We start from the raw sequence: 25,418 nt of genomic DNA, 5'->3' as shown, positions 1-25,418 counted from the left end.
TTTTAAACTGAAAAAATTTTCCTGTTGTTTGGAATATTTTGTTGTGTAGAAACAATTGAATTCAAGGTGTAGGAGAAAGAAGTAGAGCAATTTGGGAATTTTATAGTCATTCTATGTTTTTGTATGACATTTGCTTACAGTGCCAGATCAGGAAGTTTGTGGGAAGAGATTTTTTTCATAAATTCGAACATAGCTTGCTTGGAATTGAATTACCGACTTCGGTTTTCCAGGTTTTGTTTCGCTTTATTTAAGAGTTCGCTTTGACATTTTTGTTAATTTACCTAGTTATTACTAATGGCTTTTACTCCTTTGTTTTTCAAAATTGCTATAACTATTGTTTGTTATTTAAAGTTTACGTTACTTTATTATTTTTATCTTTTTTTGTTAAAGTTGTTTTTATTGCTCCTTTAAATCTGTAAACCTGTAAAGAAAATGTTAAATTTTTTTGCTATACATTTCTACATGTCAGGTATCAATCTATAATATATTTAATAATATATTTTTTTAACTTCTAATAGGTACTTATTTTATTAGGTTGCGTTTGCTAGTGTTATGTCATGTTTAAGGATGATTCCTTTTTTGGATATTAGGTAGTTGGATAACTTCTAATTTCTGCTATTCAAACTTATTTTTAATTACACTGAGTAATTTTCCCTTACATTTAGCCTTACCTTTTAATTTAGATATGAAATATCAATCTTGTAATTATGCCAGTCTTGTAAATTATCCATATTGGGGAAAATCGAAGGTAAGTATGGACGATAAGTTCTTTCTTTTTTTAAATTGCATTAGAATTTATATTTCTCATTCATTATCTGAAACTAATGTGGTCGTGGAAGATTTGACAATTTAATTTATTATTTTGAGAGAGGTTGTTAATCGCAGAGAGATTCTTTGATGTAGATGTAAATATGTGTGGTAACAGTGGAATATAATAATTCCTTTATGAACAGAAGCAAAAGTACAATAACTTTATAGAGAACAATTGAAATTGAAATCTCCTGATTCCTAGTAAAAAAACACACGATGTCCTTTCAAGAATAGTGACCTCCTTATATAGCAAGCTGTATGCGTAAACAAAGTATATGATTTATAATATGATCGGTCTAACAAAGAGAAAATCTATTTCTAATTGACAAACCGCAAAGGATATCAGCTAAGCAAAAGTTGTTATAATTTACAATTAGTAGCGACACAGTAATGAAGTGAACTAAATGAGAAGCTAATACCGTGTAAACAATATACAAAAGATTTTCAGGTTAAACATAAGACTGGAAACAAAGAGTCCAAAATATGAACATTATTTGTAAAGATTTTATAGAACATATTTCTTACTCATATTCACAACTCTCATGTTTTAGAGTTTCGCGACACTTCCGACGCAGAATTTAATTTGGTGATTTGTTATAAGTCATTCTTTGTTTTTTGTTGAACTTTGTTTTGTAGCACTTCTAGTTCGTTGAGCTATGGGTTTGTTTTGTAGCACTTCTAGTTCGTTGAGCTATGGGTTTGTTTTGTAGCACTTCTAGTTCGTTGAGCTATGGGTTTGTTTTGTAGCACTTCTAGTTCGTTGAACTATGGGTTTGTTTTGTAGCACTTCTAGTTCGTTGAGCTATGGGTTTGTTTTGTAGCACTTCTAGTTCGTTGAGCTATGGTTTCCTCTCGTTCATCAATTTCATTTATTGTAACTTTCGATATTTTTGATCGTATCTTCCTGTTGAATTTTCAATGGATATAAACATATTTATCTTCCTCATGGTAACTTGATTAGAGCACTTCTTATTATCCTCCCCTTATTGAAGTATACTGAAGCTGCACATGCATCTGCGAAAACATGAATTTGTGCGGGTAGTGATGTGTCTATTACGTGGTATATCTTTCACATATATTGACCATGCACATGTAAGATCTTCCCAATTCTTCTGATCCTCCATACTTATTAACTGGCCCCAGCTTACTTTCTTTTTCCAAAGATTTTTACGAAATAATTTTATCGGCATTGTACATGGAACTAGGGATCCTAAGGGATCATATTGAGAAGCTAGGAACTGTAATACTGTTCTTTTTATTGGTACTTGATTCTTCCAAGGTTTTAGGGTTATTTGAATTAATGTCTTCACCTGGGTTCCAATTGATACCAAGAATCCTTTTAAACTCGTTTGTCTCTGCTTGATCTTGTTCGGGAATCTTAGAATTGAATTCTTTGTTGTTTGATAAGAATTCTCTAACACTCATTGAGGCATCGTTAAAGATGTTTTTCATTTCTTGATATTTGCGTAGATACACTTGGTTGATACTGTAGTGTTGTCGACATAGAGATTTTTTCTAATCTCGTTAACGAGTTCATTGTCGTAATTTTCCAAATGATAGTTAAGTGTAGCGGATAATAAAAGTAGTGATGATATTATTCCAAATGGGACTCGTTTAAATCGATAATATTCAATATTATCATCTATTACTTGTCCGTTTATATCCTTTAACCAAAGGAATCGTTGCGGTTTCTTTTTATTGGTAGTAACTCCAACTGGTCCATCTCTGCAAATACCTTTTCGATAATGCCAAATAGTAACTGATCGCGAATCGTTTCGTCATATTTGAGTTCATCGTTCTGAAGTTGTTTAGTTAAGGATCTTAGGCGACCAAGACACAATCCGAAATTATCGTTTAATTTGATTCTGGATTCTTTCCATGGCCAAGCAACTTGCTATCTACCATTGTTTTTTGTGATATTTCCTTTGAACCTTTCTAAAACTTGTTCGTCATCCTGTAGATTAAGTTATTCTTGAATGTGTTCCTATGAATTCCAGTGTCATAATCGATCAATTTCTGGAATGTTAATGGTGGTTTGATATATATAATATATGTATATAATATATTCTAATTGAACATGAGTGACCTCCTTGTATAGCAAGCAGTATGCATGAACGAAGTACACGATTTACAAAAAATTGACTTGCCGAAAGGGAAATTAATCTTGACCTGGTTTATAAGTAAATCTAATCACCAGTTGATAAACCATAAAGGAAGTCAGTTAAGCCAAAGTGGTTAATGGTGTAAATTCAAACATAATTTACAATTAATGACGAAATAATAGCTATGAGGTCAACTAAATAAGAAGCTAATACCGTGTAAACAATCTATTTGGAAGATGAAAACAAAATAAATGGTCTACATGAAATAAGACAACTTTTAGTTTTATGGATGTAATACAATTTTATTTTATTTGATATATTTTATTTCCAGTTTCGCTACACATTGTATCAGCCCAACAATCGCTACAATATGAAATAATCATAGCATCCCAATAATCGCTATCACGGTTCATGACTGAAAATTCGAGTGATGTTGTTAACTCTCTTCTTCCCTTCTCTTAATCAAATGTCTTATGAGTACACGGATGTCCTTATCATTTATCACTTTCAGGTGATAAATGCAAAAAAAAAAAAAACAGCGAATAGTATCTACAGCAAACAAATCGTTCCATCCTTAGTGACCTATTGAATGATGGTGGAAATGTTGATGAGGGAAGTGTCCATGATGGTGATGGTGATGATACTGATGCCATGGTTCATCCCAGTCATCGTCCCACCAGTCAGATGTTGTCACCGATACTGTCAACAGAGCTAACAATAATATTGTGGCAAATCTTAGTGATACCATTTCCCCCTGAAAGAATCTTGAAATTGTTATTCGGCAGCTTTAATCAACAGTACTGTGTGAGGAACAGAAATAAAAATTTAAAAAAATATTTAGAAAATATTGCCCTGTTCTAACTTAATGAGGAAGAGAAGAATTAATGAGAATGTCGCGGTGGAAATGAATTGAGAACAACTTAAATACCCGAAATTAGGCCAAAAGCTAATATTACTTGTAAGACTGGAAGTGGGAAAATTGCAGTCCAACAAGAAGCTATAAAAAAATTCTTTTCCCATTAACCTAATTCTAAGCCTGTTTCAGTATTTGATATATAAGCATCTCTTTTCTGAACTTCCTTATAGCAACCTGAACAGAATACCTCTTCTAACAAGTACTCAGTAAGTTTCTCCATTAGTCATTCCTTTTTACTAAAGTTTATTTAATCGATAATTACCTAACTTATCTCCTTGGTCATTTTTTGTGGCGTAATTCGATGTCTTAAATGCTAATTATCTGTATTGCAGTGATGGTATCACTGCGATTTGCCACAATATTATTGCTAGCTCTGTTGACAGTATCGGTGACAGCATCTGGCTGGTGGGACGATGACTGGGATGAACCCTGGCATCAGTATCATCACCATCACCATCATGGACACTTCCCGTGGCATCAGCAACATTTCCACCATCACCCACATCACGACGGTCATCATTCGTTTGGTCACGGAGGATGGAAATGGGATTGATATGATGTAAAATGCAACTGTATTGCTGTTTTCCAAAACGACTTTTGATTAAAAAAATAATTTACTGTAATTTCTCTGTAATTTGAAATAAAAGAAATTTTTATTTTATACTGTAATAATATTAGGTGCATGAAATAGTTTCAAAAATATATGGAGTAATTTTGAGATTCCTAGAAGTTAGCAGCTGGTCGATAAAATTTTATAGTTCTAGAAAACTAATTACTATTGATCGAGTTAATTTCAAAAATTTTCATACTAACATACAGTAATTTTTTATAGTATTTATCACTTCTTAAAGGAAAACTATGGTTTAGAACAATATTTGCGTAATATCTCTATTTCATCTTATTCATGTAAATAAGGGATTAATATAAAAGACAAATGAAAAAGAATTGCAGTATTATATAAAAAACGATTTGATAATATCGTATTTGCGGCAAATTTTAATTGTGAGATGAATATTAAAATTGAGATAAATCAAAAAGAAGTATAAACATTTTAGTATTAAAATGACCAAGAAGATCCATCATGTTGATCAAATTGAACATGACGAGATTCCGTGGCTGATACAGTGCCATCCGAAGAATCATACTTAACGGATGGTCTAATTCCATCGTTAGTAGAATTTAGACTAACAGAAACGATTTCAGTTTTTATTTCTCCATCATTATTTTTTCCTTTTAGCGATTCGCTACGACACGCATCGTTTTGCTCCTTCTTTACCCTTTTTTCGTTTGACAAAAATTTTGCAAATGTTGTTGCAGATGTGATGTAATCAATGTTATCGATAGTTTTATGCCTTTTTAAACTTTCCGAAGCTATAAATTCATCCTTGCTATTCATTCTAGTAATGTATCTGAAAATTGGTCAGAACTGGAATACAATATTAATCTTCAATTTCAGTTAAATTTTGGATACATTTTTAAGCAGATATATTTTTTATAATCCAAGTATCATACTTGAATAGGATAAAAATTATAGTTTTCAAAATAATAATTATCTGTCAAAATGATCAAATACATATAACAATAACAATAGTGGTGTTAACTAGTTTCAAACCAAAAAAAAAAAAAAAAGATAGGATTAAGAATTAAAATTTGAACCTGATAAGGATCAAAAGGATAATAGCAGATAAGGCAATAAGGATAACCATCAACCAAAGTAAATTTGTATTTGAGAGTTCCTTAACGGTTTGATGCGAAAAGGCTGAATCGGTAACATTCATTGATGGAACAACGGTAAATCTAACTTCTTCCTCAGTGGTTAGCGCAGCCAAGAAAGATTCCGTATTATGACGATTCCGGTGATAAATCAATAAATCTTTGTAATCGGTTCCTGGACATCGAGGTGGCTATAAATATGTTTATTTTGGGAATTTTTTTGGTAGAAAGAAAAACAAATGAAAACCTAGAAAATAAGATTTAAAAATTTTTTCACTTATAAGTGTTTTCAATTATACTTAAAATTCAAAAACGTATCAAAGTGTTAAACATTTGGCGATGAATATTAGTATGCTATATGAGTTTTTATAAAATATTTTTTGTAGTTTACATTCGAGAATTCTCTGATTATGTTAACCTTTTCTTAAATAATTTCCAATGAAATTTTCTAGTTTTTCTTTGAAAAAAAGTTTAAAGTTTTGCAATCAAATAATGAAGAAAATTTCAGAGAATTTATAAGTGCTAAATTTACATCAATACTATAGCAATACAATAATGAGCTTGCTAAATTATTTCTAATTACAAATGCCGAAAAATTTTTAGGAAAAAAAAAAAAAAAACAAAGTGACAAAATTTATTACTGTAATTCCTTCACAACCATCCGCTCTTTTAATGCACAAACTAATCTTGCAATGAAATGATAAATGTTCCGAATTGGTAAGTTTAAAAACTTTGACATATGCAAAAGCCATAAGTTTATCATCGGAGTAAATCACATCGTTAACAATATTCGCATCCGCAATACAGCTGCAAATATTTTTTTATTTTAATTCATTTTCGAAATATTTTGAAAAAAAGAGGAAAAGAAAAAGGCGAGCACTTCTGCATGGTAACTACAAATTATTTATTGAATATAGAAGAGAGTTTATTTAAGCCTCATTAATGATCAGTGCTATGTTGTTCGATTTTTAAAATCTTTTCAAGTTTGATTGCTAAAAACCTTTCAAAATGAAGTTTTTTTTTTTCCAATCAAATGATAATTTTGAGGAAAAAAAGTTTCTACCCTTTACTATCGATTATAATATGTTGTTGTTGTTGTTTGCTTTCTGATTTAGCATAACAATCATGAATGTGTAATCCGTATAAATCTAATGCTTCTGCAATGTTTCGATTTTAAAGCGATTACATTTTTTCAGTTACTCTAAAAAGAATGGGATTAAACTAAATTTTAAAGAATCAGGAAATTTTAATTATTCCCATTCAAAATTTTGTTAAAAAAATTGAATTGAAAAAGTTCACACCAAATGTAAAGCAAACGCACTTGTAAAAGTTAAATATGTCATTAAAATATTTAAAAGTTTGCGACAAAAATAATTTCAGTATATAATTCACACAGTAGAGGAAACCATATTTTACAATTAATGCTGAAATATTTTTTTAATTAAAGAATTAAACAAAAAAAAAAAGAATCATACGGTGATTATTTTCACATTCCCATTTATGATAGATAGTATCGCCAAGTTTAGCATATTGGATTATCGGTCCATTTGGTGTATCCGCTCGAATTGTATAATTACATAATGGTGGTATTGAATTCAGTGGTAATATTTTTGCTATTTTAATATCACTAAAATTAACAAAGAAAAAAAATTGGCACTCAAAAGATAGGTTATTTTCAAACTTTAAAATTACAAAATTATTTCGAAAAATTGGAAAAAAAGTTTTGGCAAACTTTATTATTATAATAGCACCATATTTTATAGTCGTCTTTTTTTTCACTTTGCTTCTCTCTTACTACAAAAATTTTATGAATAAAATTTCAATATCAGTCACAGCAAAAGAACTACAATTTCAAAATTAGGATTTAAAAAAAAAAAAAAAAAACAAATTCCCTATAAATTTTTTGGAGAAATTTAATCCTTCAAAAAACAAATATACTTAAGTTTCTAACTGAAATATTTTAACTAAATTTTTATAAATTGAACTAATATATTAAAGGTAAATTATTCTAACCCTTGTGGGCGCTGATTAATGCGCAAATTTGTTAATTCGTGTAACTGCTGAGGTTGATAACACTGAAGAACAAATCCCTTATCTGCATCACTTACTAACCATTTGTCGTGAATTATATTGATCAGTGCGGAATAATTCAGTCCTGCTGGATTTACCTGCGAATTTAAATTGATTCAAATTCTTCTATGGAATACTATTAATTCTATAAAGTTCAATAAAACAGCGAGCAAAAAGGTGTTATCACTTTATCATTAAATTTATGTTATCACTTTATCATTATTATTAATTATTGTCAAGAATGGACAGTGAAAATGACATCAGCAATAAGTTACAATAACTATCGCTGCTTTCTTATAGCTATGACAACTGAATCGTGTCAACTGTGATAACTACTTGATTAGACTAATCTCTCTCTCTCTCTCTCTCCCTCTTCTCTCTTATTCCCTCTCTCACTGATAGCATGAAATATAAATTAGCAAATGACAAATCTGAGTTTTCACCATCGTTCTATTAATTTAATAAATAAAAATTCTTACCGATATTATTTCTTCAATATCACATTGCTTAAAACTAATGAAGAAATGAACTTCACGAGTGTCAATACGTTCACCGAATTGTTCAGCTTGAATAATTTTTGAACAATTTTTCGTCATATTTTTACCTTAAATAAACCAAATTTATTTCAGTAATTAGTGTAAAAATAAAATTAATCAGCCAGCAAAAAAATTTTTGATAATTGAAAATAAAAAAGAAAAAAAAAAAACTTTCATTGCTATCCACTTAAGATAACAAATCAAAGCTTTTATATTGAACAAATGGGTTAAATTAGTAAAATAAAACCAAAACTATTTGAAGAATATTAATCAACAATAAGCTTTTTCTCTCATACCCCGAACAACGATAGTTCCACCAAATGATTTGAGTAATTTAAATGTTACATTGAATCCATCATTTAAACATTGAACAGTAAATTCCTGAACTGATTGATCCATTTCCATTGCTATTCTATTCTCGAAAAATGCTAATTTTTCTTAAAATTTTCAAACATATTATATGGTTTAAATTAGACATAATTTAGAAAAACAATACCACTATTTGCTACCGTAAACAGTCTCAATCCATTTTTAACCGAATTACCTATCTACCTTACCTCTAATGAAATTTTCAAAAAGAATCCATTTGGTGCGATCAAATTATTAAAATTTTTTACTGCAATAATTTTATTACATTCGTGAATTTCAACTTTTTTTTATTTTAAAAATTTCGCATGGCAAAATTTAATTAACCTTTTGTAGTGGTTCGAATATGCTTTGCTAAATGATCAGCTAGTTGACCATTGTTCACTGCAGTTACATTGAAGATAAGATTATGATGCTCGTCTCTGATAAGTTGTTTAATCAATTGAGGATTTGTATCTTTGATGGATACTATTATTACAGTTATATTGTTTGGATCAAGTAACTAAAATTAATTACTATTTTTAAATTAAATTGCATTTGGACATCTTTGTTGGCCATTGTCCATTTTATGTTAAGCCATTCATAATTTGCTTTGATGACAGTATAAGACGAACAATTTAACTGGCCTTTTTGCATGAGATAAGCTAACGATGAAGAAATCGTTTAGATTTTGAGTTAATTATAAAATAAGCTTACCTGTAACGCTTCATGGAACTGACCACTGGACATACCGCTACTGACCATTACAAGTACATTCGGCACTTCATCCCTATCACCCTAAAGTAAAGAAGATATTGCAGTGATATAAAAGAATTTTTATATCAAGTGAAAAGATTTGCAAATTTTATTCTAATACTTTGATAGTTTAAATTTTATAAATTAATTTGATTGTTTTTTTAAAAAAAAAGAAACTGAAAATCTTTATTAAACTTACTCTTCGTTTGCTAAAACCATATTTGACAACTTTATGAATGACATTATCAACACTATTCAAATCACTGATGTATTCAGTATCACCAATATCAGCAAGAAGACAAGGTTTACAATTATGCTTACGGAATGAAAATTCCAGCACTGGTTCACGTGTAAACTGTACCAATGAAATCTGCTCAATAAAAATGAATTTAAACTTTAAAATTTTATTAAAAATGACATTTTTAAAATGAAGTAAAACTTCGTTACTAATATTTTTATTTTAATCATTATTTTTAAATTATGGAAATTTAATGAATTTTAATAAATCTAATTTAACCTGCACTCCATCAGGACCAATATTTTTAAATTGTTCTACGGTGTCCATGATAAATTTCACCGCTTGTTGAAAGTATATTTTAGTAATATTATGAGAAGTATCTAATAAGAATAATATATCGGATCGTATTTGATCAGATTTATCATTTACTATCGGACATTCACCTACAATAAAAATTATTTAGCACTTCGAAGTTAATATTTCTAAAATCTTTTCGTATGACATCGTATGACTACCGTATTAATTTTAATTTTACTTTTAAATTTCTACCGAATTCTTTCCATACTCCAAAAATTAGCACAAAATTTTACATTTGAAATATCACATCATGTTCCCATTAGTAAGAAATTCATACTAAAATATGTCTTCCTAATCATATGTGACATCGCTTCTTTCATGCTTCAAGAATTAAAAAAAAAAATAATTTCCTCAATAAAAATAAGTTACCTTCATTGGTAGCAATGTTATCACAATAGATCGGTTCACTGACCTTTATTTTGTTTGTATTTGATTGCTACAAAATTTTAATCATTTATCATTGATTATCAATAACTAGTTATATTTACATTCCGACTCTTGACAAATTTTGAACAGAAAGTAATAGAATCATTAGAAGTGAAATCATTTTATCTTTGCTATCATTTAAATTATCTTTGAATAGAAATCCTAAAACTGTAAACAGATCTATTGCCCTACTGAGAAGTATCTCAATATCTCAACTATACTTCATTCTCAATAGTTTTATTTATGAAATTCTGAAATCACGTTCTGAAATATTTACTTTATCACTAATTGCTTGAAGTCTGGTTAGATTTAATGATAATTGTGGTTGAATAAATTATGTCTTAATAGTTCTAGCAAATGAATGCTAACCGATGTTATTAATTCAGATTTCAGAATTTCACTTTTCCCTCGCTTTGTTCCAAATTCAGCAGACGGTGGTGCATGCTCACTCGAAATTAAAGTTCTTACTGAATCAATCGGTTCTATGTAATCCGGTTGAGAAGCCATAAAATCTTGTTCTGGAATTAAAAATATTTCCGGCGAGGAAATGTTTTGCCCTTGAGTAGTAAGATCAGGTAAAATTATTCCATCTCTTGAATTAAATCCGGAACGAAAAGGCTTTTTGAATTGTGTTTGCTCTGCTATTTCAGCTGATTCCATCGTATGTTCCTGAGATGAAATACGTTTTGTATTAATACTATCCTGTTTTTGTAATAAATCAATCATTGATTGTCTTCCCATAATCATAGTTTCATCTTCAGCGGAATCTGAAGGATAAGTTTCTTGCATCTCACTGATCTGTTCGCCAACTGCAATATGCGGAATTGTGAGAACTGATGAAGCTTCTCTGTGTGACTTTTGCTCATCCAGAATCTCTCGATCACCTACCGCAATGAAAGCAACCGGATGTGCTGGACCAAAATATAATGACTGATTTTCAGAATTAATTTTCGATTCAGTAATGTTTTCAATCAAAGTTATACCTGACGATCTACTGGTTTCATCGAATACCGGTAGTAGTTTAATTCCAACGTGAGCTGGATCAAATTTTTTTTTGTTAGTAAAAATTAATAGTTCCGGTGTTGCATTTGGCAAAGAAACTGTGGAAGTTAAAAGTGGTTCAAAAGGTAAAATATTCTTAGAAACGGCATTATGACCAGTGCTTGAAAAAATCGTTTTTTTGAAATCTGTTTCATTCTCTGAAATCCTGTAGGTGTTAGGAAGAAAGTGCACGGTTTGTGTGCTTGACGTTCCGGAATGTTTATCTTCATAAAATATTTTGGGATTAAAATTAATTGTTGCATCAGAACTTTGTTGATCTGATGTTTGCTTTAATAGCATTTCATTATCAGTAATAGAAATTGTTGTAGTAGTGGGAATTTGTTCAGGAGAAATGAAAACAACTTCGAAATCTGAAACTAGTGTAGTTGTTTGCATAGATGGAGTTTTTGTGAAAAATGACGAATAATCTACGATATGGCTTGATTCTAAGTTTCCAAATCTATAGGTAGATGAATTCGAATTAATGTTATTGATATGATTCGATGTTGAAAATCCGTTTTCCGATACATTCAAAGTAGCTGGACTCATTTTATCAAAATTAGCTCTCAGCCAATTTCTGTCTATTGCTGCTACATTATCAGAATTTGATTTAAATCTCTTCGATGGTTCGATTTCTTCAATTGATAATCCTTCAAATTTCTTGGATTGCATTCCATTTTTGCTATTTCTATTAGTTTGATCAATCGGTTGAATAAATGTTGCAATGTTTCCCTGAAAAATATTAATTAAAGATTTTTTAAATCTCATTTTAAAAAGAAATGTGGGTACATTTGAAATTTTTTTAATTTAAAACAAAATTGATAGATAAAAAGTCCATAAAGCATTTTTCTTTTCACTAGAAACTTACTTTTTTAAACCATTAAACCACTGCTCAAGCGATTTTTCTTGTAAATGTAATGGAATTCCTTTTATAACTTAGTTGTATACATGTAAATTAGCAGTATAATTTTTTGAATTTTCTATTACCAACACAACAAAAATCATTACGTAAAAGTGAATTAAAGTTTTAAGAGAATTTTTCGTCATTTCCGCTTTTATATTTAATTTATTATTAATGATACTTCTATAACTCTTCAATCCATTGTGGATTTTTTAACGAAATCTTGAAAAATTAAGAAATTCATTACTCACTTCATCATTGATCCTTGGCGACACATGGCGGCTATTGCTTACTTCGTCTACGGTACCTTTTTCAAGATCAATTTCAAGTGATATGGGATTTTCTTGACTGCCTAACAATGCAATCATATTTACTTCATGATAAAAAAAAACTAATAACTATACAAAAATGGAAGAGTTAAAAATATAAACGTGAAAATAAAAGCGCAAATGTAACAGTAGAACTGATGAGAAATTGTTTACCTATTTCTTTATTACGAAGTTCATTTGTTCGTATGTTGGAGTTTGTGGGAGTTTTATTTGGAGTAACCAGAAATATTTGAATGTGTACATTATTGATTGATTTATCATCCAAAACATCAGCGATTTTTTGTTGACTTTGTTCATTTTCGTTAAATCTTGATGTTCTCTGATTATCGGTGTGGTGTTGAGAGTGATAGTCAAATGATGGGTTATGATCAGGAGTTGCTGTAGTATTTCTATAGATCAGTACTACCTGAAAGTAATTTGGAACATCAAGAAAGATAAATCTGAGATTTCAGAATTTTTAGAAACTGAATTTCATTCCATAAAATTCATGTTCACAAACTTCAACCAATTGCATTGAATTAAATTGCTTTAGATTATATTAATTTTCTTTGAATTAAATTAATTTAGATCACTAATGGTTCATAATATTAATTATGATGTCAATTTATAGACATTCCCTATGGAAATATTTGAAGCAAAATTAAATTAGTGTTAATTTTCATTAATGGATCAATCAAAAATCACCGCCAAAGAGCAAAAGCCACAGAAGTGCGAATTCAACAAAGACCTTTTCTCCGCCCAATACGTACACATTTTTAAGAAATGCAAAGATTTCTAAGAAACAAAGATGAAATGATTTTGCCAATGAAATCATTCATAAATAAATTGTGACCTCTTGCAAGATTCCATTTCACTTTCTCACCCAAATAATAATGAATTATTAGTGATAATTTTAAGATTGGAAGAATTCAGATTTTTCAAAGTTATTTAAATTTCAATATTATTATTATTTTCATTTGAAACGTCAGACGTTTATTTATTAGCCCACATCACTCACTTCTCATTCAGTTTCTTTCTCTCTAAATTCTCTAAAATAAAGAAATGGAAAACGATGAAAGTTATTAATAATTGACTAATTAAGGAGATTTAAGTCTAAAAAAATTTCGCATTTGGAAAGTTTCTCATTACATTTAGATTGAAAATTTAAAAAATTTTAAAAGAAACTCACATTTATAATTATTACGAAATGTATTGCAAATCTTCGTATAATTTGCCGCATTTCAAAATAAGAGAGCACTTTACAAACTGCAAAATTTGCTCAAATGACTATTTACGTATGTAATATAAACACGTACCTTTGATACGAAACAAAATAAATTTAAAATAGAAATGAAATTGAATAGTTGAATTGCTATCACTAAAATTTGAAATTATTAAGTTTAACAATTTGGAGAGAAAAAAAAAACTCAGGAAATAGCTGAATAAATTATAACAGCTTTATAAAGCAAATTGATAAAGAAATTTTTGATAAGAAATTCACAATGAAAAATTTCTACAAAGTAACAAATGACCATTGTTGATGATTATTAAATTTTTTTTATCTTTTTCTGTACTTTATATAGGGATGGATATAATTGATCAAAAAATAATTCAATTACAGGATTTCACAAAGAAAGTTAACACGAAATGTTTTCGAGAATTATCATTAATATGTGCATCATGCAAACTAAACATACAATGGACACTTCGGCGACTAGCAAACCTTTTTTTTTAATCATGTGAGATTTCGTGATAATAATAATTATCACTGATATCAGAAGATTTTCGCACGCAAAACAACAAAATAGGGCTTAAGATTGATTAAAAAGGATAATTATTAGACTAAATGAAATGATAAAAAAAATGATAATATAGAAGAGTAAAGATGAAATAATCAGCATCGTCTATCGTCTGATAAGCAATCACTATTATTGTCGCAGTGATCGAAATATCAATGATCATTCTGCTTCTGTTTCAAATTTTATTGAATGTATTCATTTCACTAGGTAAAATTCTTATTGTTGGGAGTGAAAAGATTTCCAGTGCTTTTCATAATGATCGTAGCACTTTAAAAGGAAATAAATTATTAAGAAATGAAAATAAAATAAGTTATAACCATGATTAAATGCAATAATTGCTATTTCATTAATTAATTACGTTACGCAAATATCCGCTATTTACTAAAGTTAGTAAGTAATAATTACTAGCTATCAGGAAATTAGTTATTAAAAGATAAAAAAAATTTTTAATGAAGATAGAAGTGGAAGAAGCAATAATAAAATAATGTAAAAGAAACATTTGTCTTGTCAGTTTCATAGTTTGATAGCAGAATTCTCGATATATCTCGGGATTCATGCAAACAATGTCTTTGATCTGAACAAATAATGCACAATGAAACTAAATAAAATGTTTTCTAGAAAGTTTTCTAATATTTCCTTCTCAATATCCCTAATTCTGAGAAACTTGAGAAATCAGCAAAATTCTTATTTAAATCTCTAAATTTCATTAAATGATTACAAATTTACATGGTCCATATAATTTGAAAATGATGCTAATTTTAGATGGCTTCCAAATATTAGAAAAATCCAACAAAAAAAAAAAAAAAAAAATAATAATTCTTTTTTTGGAATTTATCAAAAAATTAGAAGTTCTTTCTGCATATTCCAAATTTTCTATCTTTCAGATATGTGATTGTTTTCCTCAACATTCTATAACTCTCAATTTTAACGATAAACAAAAAAGTACTCATTACTGATTTAAGATTTTCAGATTTATCGTTTATCTTTCGTATATTATTTGAATTACTCATTGAAATTACAATTTGATTTAATATTAATTATAAGTGCACTTATCAGTCAGTTATTGACTATTTTTAGCTTAAACTTGTACTCAGAGAAATGGAAGCGAAACAGAGTTTAAAAATTTTAATTTTGTGCTTTTAAAAGGATGCATTGATAGCTTCTTCAAAGAAGTGCAGAATACAAAAGTGACTATAGTTTCAAGTTATAATTTCAAATTGTTATGAATAAATCGACCATATCCTTTAATTAAGTAATAACTATTATAGTGTGTTCTCGTAGTTAAGAATTGTGACATTTTGTTGACTGAACAAAATTCATTTTCGATGTACATTGGTTTTCTGAGGTAAAATAGTTACATTTATATTTGGAAAAATCATTGCGAACGATAATCACCAATCAATGATTATGACTATTTTTTTTTCTATTTCCTATTTTGAGATTTTCCATCTGACCATTGAGACGGCATTTAAAAGTCATTTTACAATTCGATCGAGAAATAATTTCCATTCTTTACAGGACATCTCAAGACGACAATTTTTTCCCACCACTACTCAGCTAATAAAGCTTGTGTTGATTAAGTTTTATTAACTCTTTCATTTGTTTCAAACATTAAACTATCGCAGATTGAAGACGTTCAATTCCTTTCTTCTAATCTGTATTTTATCGTTAACTTTAACACTTTCATCTTTTTTTCAAAACTTTTAAAGTTGTGTTATACGTTTGTAATTATTTTATGGTCTAATGCTTTGTTAGTATTATAAGTTATTTGTTAGTAATCTTATAAATTCCATTAAAAATTCAATGAAGAAAAAGCAAAAATTATTTTATTTCATTGCTGAATTATTAAAAAATAAAAAACTTCTCAAACTTGTTATTATTGAACTTTTTTTTGCTTATGGCAATTATTCAAAGTAAATAATAATTGAATAGAAGTCTTAAGCTGAAAAAATTATAAAACATACATTTTCTTGCTCGATTGTACTATTTTAATACATTTCATCATTATTCAAATGCATCAAATTAAATATAAATTGGCTCACAATGCTTCGAGATGCATAAATCACAATTGCGCCTTGACTGATCATTCGGTAATATTTCACTCATTAATAGCCTACCAATAGTTACATTTCATTATTAACAGAATTATTGAACAAAAAAAAAATTTTTTTTCTTTTAATATCAATAAAGTTTATAAAGTTTAGAGAAAAATTTGAAACCAGTCGGTAAATGGTTAAAGCGACTCGTAAATTGTCAAAATCATTTCCCACTGACCTTTCACTTCTTCCCCACATCCTTCAAATTCTCATATATCACCGCCCTTCTCAATTCCTTTCCGTCAACATTTCCTTTTTATCATTGTTACTTTTCTTTCAGTGTTATCCAATTTCTCTTCATTCCGGTCATATCTGCGGTCAAAAGAAACCAGTCATTTCAGTGTTGCAAATCTTCAAGGGATACGTTTATTTTTGCAGAATTTAAGTCAAAACAATTAAATTTCTGTATTAATTAAATTAAGAAAGTGTTCAATAAATTTTGCATCTTTCACTAATTTAAGTAAACACACAAGAACTACTGATCCGGAAAATTTAGTTGATTTTAAGCATGGAAGAGAGAGAAATAGTTCTCTAAAACAAATGAAATTTACAATGACAAGAGAGAACTATATACCGGATATTCGATCTTTAGTGTTCGATTTCCAGTCCTTTTCCAGTACTTATGCGCTCGATCAAAAATGATTTGTACTAACCTATGTGAAGCAACAAAACACCATAAAAAAAGAAAAAATCATAAAGGCTATAGAAAAAATTTTTACTTGCAAAGCAGAATTCAAAGTAAAGCTAACAATTTCTCACTTATTTTGTTCATTCTTCTAATATTTCAGAATCATAACACGCAGTACTTACCACTGATGAAGACTTGAAAATCTAACAAGAATTTTATGAAGTCTTAAAGAACAAGATATAAATCAGCTCTAAAGTTGAACAAATGCGCAATAGTCCATTCATGGATTATCACTAAAATCTTAGTTCTTTTTTCAGCAGTTATAATTTGAATGATCAAATTATCTCTTTCATTCCATCTAAGAGTAATTCATATAGAAAATGTTGTTGTTAATATTTTATTAAAATTACTTGCTATCACTTTCATTTCATAATGATATATAATGAGGAATAATTTAAAACAGAGCGTTGTTTGATTAAAAAGAATTCTCAGTGAACCGGTTGCACAATTAAAATGGTATAATTGTTCATGTATCTTAAAAATTCTTTCGAACAACATTGATCGCATGATTTAAGATCTCGTATTTTGTAATATAATCGGACAAAATCAAATATTTTCTCCTATGTTTGATACATTAATTGCTAAGTTTATTTATATGAATATTTATGTACATTCATTTATTTCATGCACATAGCCAATTTTAGAGTTAAGTTCAAAAAGTGAGAAAATACTTGTTAGAGGCTTGCAAGTAATATCGTTTAGAAACCATCAGTATACCTTTGAATTAACTTTTATGACTCGTCAGCATAATTCTTCTTATATTTTTTTTCCTGTCTGATAACAATAATTCCTTCAGCCAGAACTGATCAAAATCATAAGATGCTAATTACATTGATGAAATTATTAGACCAGCCAAGAATACACATTTTTTGTCAGCACAATACATCAAAATATGATTTGAGATTCAAGTTCATGAATCTATTTTGGAATCACTTCACTATGCAATCACACAGAATGTCTCTGGAAAAATGTCCCATTAACTATTTGGACATTTCCTGCCCTGTAAAACAATTAAAATCAAAATTTCCAAGTCAATTAAATGATCTACATTACTTCTTAATTAGTATTACTTCTTTATAATTAATTACTATGTCAATGAAGAAATGTGCAATTGATTTCGCTTACCTTTTTTTTTTTTTTTAAAAAAAATGAGATTCACATAAAGAAAATATCTCAGTATTTCCAATATTTGTTAATTCTATCCAAATTTTGAACAATAACTTAAAAATTATATCACTGATACTACCTGTCTGCAATTTAAAGTTCGGAATAATGAAATTATATGAAACGGTAGCAATGATTATTTTAATGACTTTGCTGCCACTTATCTTCCTTGTACCAGCGATTATCTTTGAATTTTTGGAACGAAAGCAACAAAAGATGTTTCAATTTTTACTTGAATTTAGACCAAAAAAATTTATCATTCCAGTGGTTAGTTGTTTCTTACCTTCGTCATTTCAATTCATACTTTCAAGGATAATTGAAATAGCAAGCATATTCAAAAATCAAGAAATAGCATCATTTAAATCAAGCATCACGACTATATTATGCTTAAAGAATCTTTGAATTATTAGTATAGTTTTAATGCAAAGCTTTCTTATTTTTAATTTCACAGTCGCATGAAAAAAAGATTACACAGATATTTCGAGATCTAAGTGATTGTCACCATTATATCTATATAAAATCATTTAACTTCACTATTGATCTTATCAGTAAAAGTAATATATTTTGCCTCATTTAAATATAAGAAGTATTATCTAATCTCATAGGATCAAAGAGTGGGTAACTGTTACGGTCACAGATTCAAATTGAAAAATGATAATGAACGATGATAGAATGATTGCAGAATAGTATATCCGAAGAACAGTTCCAATGCCAAAAACAATTTAATTGCAATGCTAATCGCAGCAGAGAAGAAATCAGAGCCATTTTTTCTGCTCGAAATTGCCCATCATCTAGAGAATTGCGTAAGCACATTACGTTGCGTGGATCAATTTCCCGCTATTCTGTTATAGAGCATATTGTTAGCGTTTTACATGCTGCATGCATGGATGATTGCATCCTGCAGCTGCAAATGAATTTAAATTGAAACAGTTTTAGTATCGTTATTGTGTACATCTCCTACACAGCAATCAAGCTCATGCACTACACGAAAAGATGACACAGAAGGGATAAGGAAATATCAAAGAAATGTCAACACTGATATAGAATCTTCATCAACAATACAATCAAGTAATATGAATTCGAAAACTAGCATTCCAAAGAAATCAACTATTACAAATGACAAGTTTATAACGTCACGCAGCAGAAGAGGGACGAATATGCACGTGAAAAGGCCATCTTCCGTATCAGCGACAACAAGATCTTTCACAAGATCATTATCGGAAAAAAGTTAAAAGAATTAATTTATATATTTAATGAAGTCACCACTATAATTACTACTCTAGCATTTTCATTTTTGAATAAAACTTAGGAATTCACTAAGTATTCTTCATAATTCCATTGTTTATCTCTTCAAGTGACTCCATTTGACATAATTTCTAAAATTTTTGCTCCATTAAATGATAAGTTTCATAAACTTTTTATAAAATTTTGGAACTTTATGCAAATAGAAAGTATATGCTTGAGTCCATTAGTTTCAGGCTGTCCATTCATTTTTTATATTCAGCTTTTAGTATCTGTGTTACATATCAACTCTGCTGTCATCATTCATTTAAAACTTTAACTAAATCTCAGAACTCGCTGTATTCTGCTTTTTTTTGATATTTCAGAATAGGACGAAGCACTAACATTTGAAAATACCTTACTAAAAAACTACTATAATTGGACCAAATTATGTCAAGAAGTTCATTGATCAGGGAATAAAGGCAGGAAAAAAAAAAAAGACGAAAATTTGCTTCTTATTTAATACTTTACCATTCTAGTAGCAATGATATTACTTGCAATCTGCAACTGATCAGTTACGGTAGTGAAAGCATACTATTTCATAAACGTTTATATCTCTAGTTGAGCTATTTACCAATAAATACAAAGAAAAGCTTTATAATTTAAGATAGAAGAAATTGTCAAATACGAGGCAAAACAGTTGAACATTGCCAAAGAATATATCAATCCCATTTCCATCCTCCGTGACCAAACGAATGATGACCGTCGTGATGTGGGTGATGGTGGAAATGTTGCTGATGCCACGGGAAGTGTCCACGATGGTGATGGTGATGATACTGATGCCAGGGTTCATCCCAGTCATCGTCCCACCAGCCAGATGCTGTCACCGATACTGTCAACAGAGCTAGCAATAATATTGTGGCAAATCGCAGTGATACCATCACTGCAATACAGATAATTAGCATTTAAGACATCGAATTACGCCACAAAAAATGACCAAGGAGATAAGTTAGGTAATTATCGATTAAATAAACTTTAGTAAAAAGGAATGACTAATGGAGAAACTTACTGAGTACTTGTTAGAAGAGGTATTCTGTTCAGGTTGCTATAAGGAAGTTCAGAAAAGAGATGCTTATATATCAAATACTGAAACAGGCTTAGAATTAGGTTAATGGGAAAAGAATTTTTTTATAGCTTCTTGTTGGACTGCAATTTTCCCACTTCCAGTCTTACAAGTAATATTAGCTTTTGGCCTAATTTCGGGTATTTAAGTTGTTCTCAATTCATTTCCACCGCGACATTCTCATTAATTCTTCTCTTCCTCATTAAGTTAGAACAGGGCAATATTTTCTAAATATTTTTTTAAATTTTTATTTCTGTTCCTCACACAGTACTGTTGATTAAAGCTGCCGAATAACAATTTCAAGATTCTTTCAGGGGGAAATGGTATCACTAAGATTTGCCACAATATTATTGTTAGCTCTGTTGACAGTATCGGTGACAACATCTGACTGGTGGGACGATGACTGGGATGAACCATGGCATCAGTATCATCACCATCACCATCATGGACACTTCCCTCATCAACATTTCCACCATCATTCAATAGGTCACTAAGGATGGAACGATTTGTTTGCTGTAGATACTATTCGCTGTTTTTTTTTTTTTGCATTTATCACCTGAAAGTGATAAATGATAAGGACATCCGTGTACTCATAAGACATTTGATTAAGAGAAGGGAAGAAGAGAGTTAACAACATCACTCGAATTTTCAGTCATGAACCGTGATAGCGATTATTGGGATGCTATGATTATTTCATATTGTAGCGATTGTTGGGCTGATACAATGTGTAGAAGGAAGTCATAATTTGACAATACTGTTCGAAGTCCTTGTCCTGCAGTCCTCAGACTCTAAAATGAGGACACAGTTATTTAGTAGAACAAGCTCAGAAGTCCTATGTCATATGATTTAAGCCATACTAAAGCCGAATAGAGAACGTATGCCAACTGGAGACGGTAGAGATGAGCGAAAGTGCTGCTGAAGAATGCATTACACAATGTGTATGTGTGCATGTTGTATGTGGTGTATGTGACGCACGTGGCGTATATGTTATAAAGTGTAGGGAATATTCTCGACGGTGCAATGGGAACTGTGGTTAGGCATGCGCTTTGATGTATTGGATGCGTGATGGCACACTTCCCCCGACAACGAGGAGTCACCTGTCACCTGACTTTTGGATTGTTATATTGCTAATCGTGATGCTATTGATAGTGAGAATGAATTCTTCTATTGCTATCATCGTATGATTTTTGCTGACAACAAAAATTTGTGTTTATTGAAAAGATTGAAGTGAGAAAGTGACAATTTTGCAAATATAAATCAGAAATCAAAGAAATCATATCGCGAGCCACTTTCAAATTTGTCCTCTTCCAGTATTGACAGCATTTTTTCCACCGTTTCTTTTGGTGAAAGTGTTCGCCTGTTCACCTAAAGTATACTTTTTTAAATAACTCATATTTTAAATTCGGAATTATTTATAACGTTTATTTCTGCTCTGCCAAGAATTTAATTAGGCTTTACTTCGAATTTATGTTTGAAATATATAATTAAGATTTGTAAGAATTCTTTTGCATAAAATTTATTGGTGTAAAATTTTAGAAATGGAAATAAATAAGTAAATATACAAAGAAAGAATAAAAACCTCAGTGCTATCAGCTTGCGCTTTGAATGATTCCCTTATTCCTTCATCATATGACCTATAATTTTTTAATTATATAATTTCAAATAACTTTAATAAAAATCCAAGTGACTGCCTGCTATTCATTTGGTTCATGAGAAATAACTATTTAATTTTTCTTTTAAACTTTCTCCTTTTTCCGGAAAATATTGCAGTGTGAAATCAATTATCCACATTGCAGCATATGAATATACTGATTTGAAGAACGTTTTGCTTTAAATGTTCATTGTCACACCTTTTAGCAATTTCATTATGCATATCGGTTTGCACTGGACCAGGTGAATAATTCAGAATTCGTAAATTACTTTCCTCAACTGCTAACGCTCGAAAGAATGCCTCACGAGCAGCTTTTCCAACAGAATACTGAAGATTGTATTCCTTTTCAGGTTTATTCCCTTTTTGAACTAATTTTGAAATTAGCTAAAGAACGTATGTGAAAGAAAGAAATACAACGTGAATATGTAAAGGAGAAGTAAAATTTGAAATTAAACAAATAACCTGAACCATGGATGGGAATGCTTTTACAGCTAGTAGTGATGTTACATTTAAAATATAGCGAGCCGGAGCTACCTGAAATCTTGTTAGTTTCAATATCGATTACTTTCAATTCTTAAATTTCCTATTACTGCACCATTTTTTACCTTTTCTTTTTAACCTACTAAGTTTTCTAGTAGTTTTATGCAAATTTTATACAATTAAAATAGTATTTAAGTAACACACATTAAAATTTTAAATTTTTGCAAAGTTTGTTGTTTTATTTTAAATTTATTAAAAATAATCGTTTCTTGTTGTAACTTTTTTTATTTATGGCATGAAATGTTATAATTGATTAAGCATTGAAATCATAGTATGTAAAGTATATTTTAATTTATATCACTGAATTGATTGATTAAAAGTTCAACTATTAAATTGTATAAAATCAAAGGAAAGCAAAAAGTGTTGTACCCGTTCAGGAATGGTACTTAACACTGAATTGTTTATGAGTACCACTGAAACAAAGTTAATTTGCAAATAGCTGTGCCAATCATCCGAATTAATAATTTCTACGCCTCGTTTGGTAATATCACCAACTGTCCCAGCATTATGCACCAACAGTAACACATCGTATGTTCTTGAATTTGCTGTTAAAAAAAAAAAATCCGTTCACAATGCATTGCTGTTATCCAACATATTCAATGAAAAAAATCTCAATAATAAGTAGTAAAATTTCAAAATTATTCGAAAAAATAAATGAATGATGCTAGATGAAGATTAAAACCTATTAGAGACGAAATTGCTCCTTGTAATTCCAGAATTTTGCCCGAATTCAATTTTTCAGCATCGCATACCAAGACATGAATATCAATTCCTTCGACACTGTATAAGATTTGAAGTGATAAAAAATTGATTGAAATGACGACAATTGATAGAAAATTAAGAGAATCAAAAAAGTGAAATGAAAAATTTGATAAACCTGGATTTGATTTCATCTCTTAGCTCTTCAAGTTTTGCAGCTGTCCTTGCGGTGATTAAAAATGCGGAACCTTTGGCAACAATTTTTGATAGCTGTAACACTGTTTCTCGACCAATACCACGACTTGCACCTCAAATTTGAAATATTAATTGCTTATCTTTACACCAGTAGCAATATATTAGCCTAATTAGCTTTATATGATTATGAGAAATTTTAATTTTAATATTCAATGATTTATATACCTGTAATTCATTCATTCTATTTGGCTGTTTTATAATTTGATTGATAAAAATATTTGCATAACTAATTCACTTACCAGTAATAATTGCCAAAACTTTACGTCCTGTAAAAGTCATTATGGGCCCAAAATATCGTTAACGGTCGCTTTAATTAGCTTCTACTCGTTTAGTTCACAAAATTGAAATAATTCTGGTTTTATTACAATTATAAATTGAAGATTACAATCATAAAACTGAAAAAGCTATAAAGATGATTAGTGTGCAAGTGTAACATTCCCGATGAAATAATCTTCTGTAAATGAAACTTTTAAAAGAAAATGAAAATGCGAAATAAGGAATAAATCATTTAGGCACAGGTAATTTTTCAGAACCTGTTTGTATCATTGATTATCAGTTGACAATTTGAGATCTTTTAATTTCACACTTCGTTATCATTAATGATCAATTCAAAACAAGCTTGTAAATATTAAAAGAGTATCGAAGAGATAATACATTTGTAAAGAAGAGATTTTTTTTTTTGTGTGTGAATTCTTTGATGTGATTATAGTTAAGAGTATGCTAACTAAAAGCTTTAATCAATTCACAGTTCTAATTTTATTCCATCGCAGAAATGAAATAGTAGAAAAGAAGGGAAAAAATTGAAGAATAATTATTGGATCGATAAATATATATCCTTCCTTGTTTATTTCATTTCGATTAAATTGTCTGTGCTTTTGCGCACTCTCTTCAAAAGAACAAAAACAATTTCTTAGAATAGGCAGAACTGGCAGCTGCAGTAGATTGAAGGGAAGGCAAAATGGAATATTTATTTATTTCAAAGAGTCAGAAATAAAAAGCCGATGGGATGTTGACGTATTTGTTCAAAAGATGATAGAATAATAAACTAATGTTTTACAGATAGTCATTTGATATGATGATTAGCTTGCTGATAACAAGATAATGCCATTAATGTAGGAGTTAAGAAGGAGAAAGAGAGGAAGTAAAAAAAGGAAGATATATTTGATAAGAAATAGAAATGTAAGCTGAATGGCATTGTCATTCGACCAATAATCATCATATTAGTCGATCGATCAATCGATCGATCGGTTCACTGATCTATAATAGTTATGCCGTGATGATGATTTATAATATTTCTATTAAGAGAAGTAAAAGTTGAATTAATATAAGGTTTGAGTTACAAACAGTTCATTAATAAATCAATTAATTAATATTAATGAATATTGTAGAGTGCTGAAGAGAGATAGCAGTTACTCTTGCACATATGCAAACAAAAAATATTCCACTTGCGCTTTGCATACACATATAGATAGCTTACTTGCATGTGATAAGCAACCAAATAATCATTCACAGTTGAGATAGATGAATAATTTAATCGTAATTACTGGAAGAGTTAAAGTTAAAGTTAAGCAATCAGTACTTATCACTATCGAGTTGCCATTCTTTTATTTGTGCTAGCCGTTATGTTGTCCACTAATTGTCCATCATGGAATGCTGCAAGTAC

The 25,418-nt window shown here is 29.5% G+C and overlaps 5 protein-coding genes across 7 annotated transcripts; 2 read left to right on the top strand and 3 right to left on the bottom strand.

The window, feature by feature from the left end:
* Positions 1 to 138: 138 nt before the first annotated feature.
* Positions 139 to 1,400, top strand: Bm13258 (Uncharacterized protein; the record flags this gene model as incomplete). 2 transcript variants are annotated; one of them, XM_043077436.1, is made up of 2 exons in its annotated part: positions 139 to 230; positions 684 to 705. In XM_043077436.1, coding segments are annotated over 2 exons (114 nt in total), but the record flags the coding sequence as incomplete, so codon positions are not given. The 2 variants fall into 2 exon arrangements, with proteins under 2 accessions (XP_042933370.1, XP_042933369.1); XM_043077435.1 differs by lacking the exon at positions 139 to 230 and adding an exon at positions 1,362 to 1,400 and having other exon boundaries at positions 686 to 748.
* A 3,485-nt stretch (positions 1,401 to 4,885) lies between these two features.
* On the bottom strand, positions 4,886 to 13,759 carry Bma-dpy-1 (von Willebrand factor type A domain containing protein; the record flags this gene model as incomplete). The annotated part of the gene is made up of 17 exons (XM_043077434.1): positions 4,886 to 5,237; positions 5,485 to 5,732; positions 6,183 to 6,348; positions 6,605 to 6,698; positions 7,017 to 7,168; positions 7,555 to 7,709; positions 8,091 to 8,215; positions 8,444 to 8,584; positions 8,841 to 9,015; positions 9,210 to 9,290; positions 9,448 to 9,618; positions 9,766 to 9,929; positions 10,213 to 10,279; positions 10,639 to 12,042; positions 12,463 to 12,563; positions 12,694 to 12,946; positions 13,709 to 13,759. The coding sequence occupies 17 exons, from the start codon at positions 13,757 to 13,759 to the stop codon at positions 4,886 to 4,888; spliced, it is 3,900 nt and encodes a 1,299-aa protein (XP_042933368.1).
* A 5,238-nt stretch (positions 13,760 to 18,997) lies between these two features.
* Positions 18,998 to 21,354, top strand: Bm9713 (HISTIDINE-RICH TRANSPORTER TRANSMEMBRANE PROTEIN, putative; the record flags this gene model as incomplete). 2 transcript variants are annotated; one of them, XM_043077431.1, is made up of 4 exons in its annotated part: positions 18,998 to 19,069; positions 20,155 to 20,334; positions 20,925 to 21,096; positions 21,263 to 21,354. In XM_043077431.1, the coding sequence occupies 4 exons, from the start codon at positions 18,998 to 19,000 to the stop codon at positions 21,352 to 21,354; spliced, it is 516 nt and encodes a 171-aa protein (XP_042933365.1). The 2 variants fall into 2 exon arrangements, with proteins under 2 accessions (XP_042933365.1, XP_042933366.1); XM_043077432.1 differs by lacking the exon at positions 18,998 to 19,069 and adding an exon at positions 19,705 to 19,776.
* Positions 20,210 to 20,428, bottom strand: Bm13449 (Uncharacterized protein; the record flags this gene model as incomplete). The annotated part of the gene is made up of 1 exon (XM_043077433.1): positions 20,210 to 20,428. The coding sequence occupies one exon, from the start codon at positions 20,426 to 20,428 to the stop codon at positions 20,210 to 20,212; it is 219 nt and encodes a 72-aa protein (XP_042933367.1).
* A 513-nt stretch (positions 21,355 to 21,867) lies between the features above and the next one.
* On the bottom strand, positions 21,868 to 24,034 carry Bm9712 (oxidoreductase, short chain dehydrogenase/reductase family protein; the record flags this gene model as incomplete). The annotated part of the gene is made up of 8 exons (XM_001897399.2): positions 21,868 to 21,975; positions 22,190 to 22,244; positions 22,461 to 22,588; positions 22,724 to 22,795; positions 23,171 to 23,346; positions 23,484 to 23,581; positions 23,679 to 23,808; positions 23,995 to 24,034. The coding sequence occupies 8 exons, from the start codon at positions 24,032 to 24,034 to the stop codon at positions 21,868 to 21,870; spliced, it is 807 nt and encodes a 268-aa protein (XP_001897434.2).
* Between the last annotated feature and the right edge of the window lie 1,384 nt (positions 24,035 to 25,418).

Source organism: Brugia malayi, assembly GCF_000002995.4.
Source record: "Brugia malayi strain FR3 genome assembly, contig: Bm_v4_Chr1_scaffold_001, whole genome shotgun sequence".
NCBI lineage: Eukaryota > Metazoa > Nematoda > Chromadorea > Rhabditida > Onchocercidae > Brugia > Brugia malayi.
The sequence above is the reverse complement of the archived record's forward strand: the minus strand, read 5'-3'. Positions and strand labels throughout refer to the sequence as shown.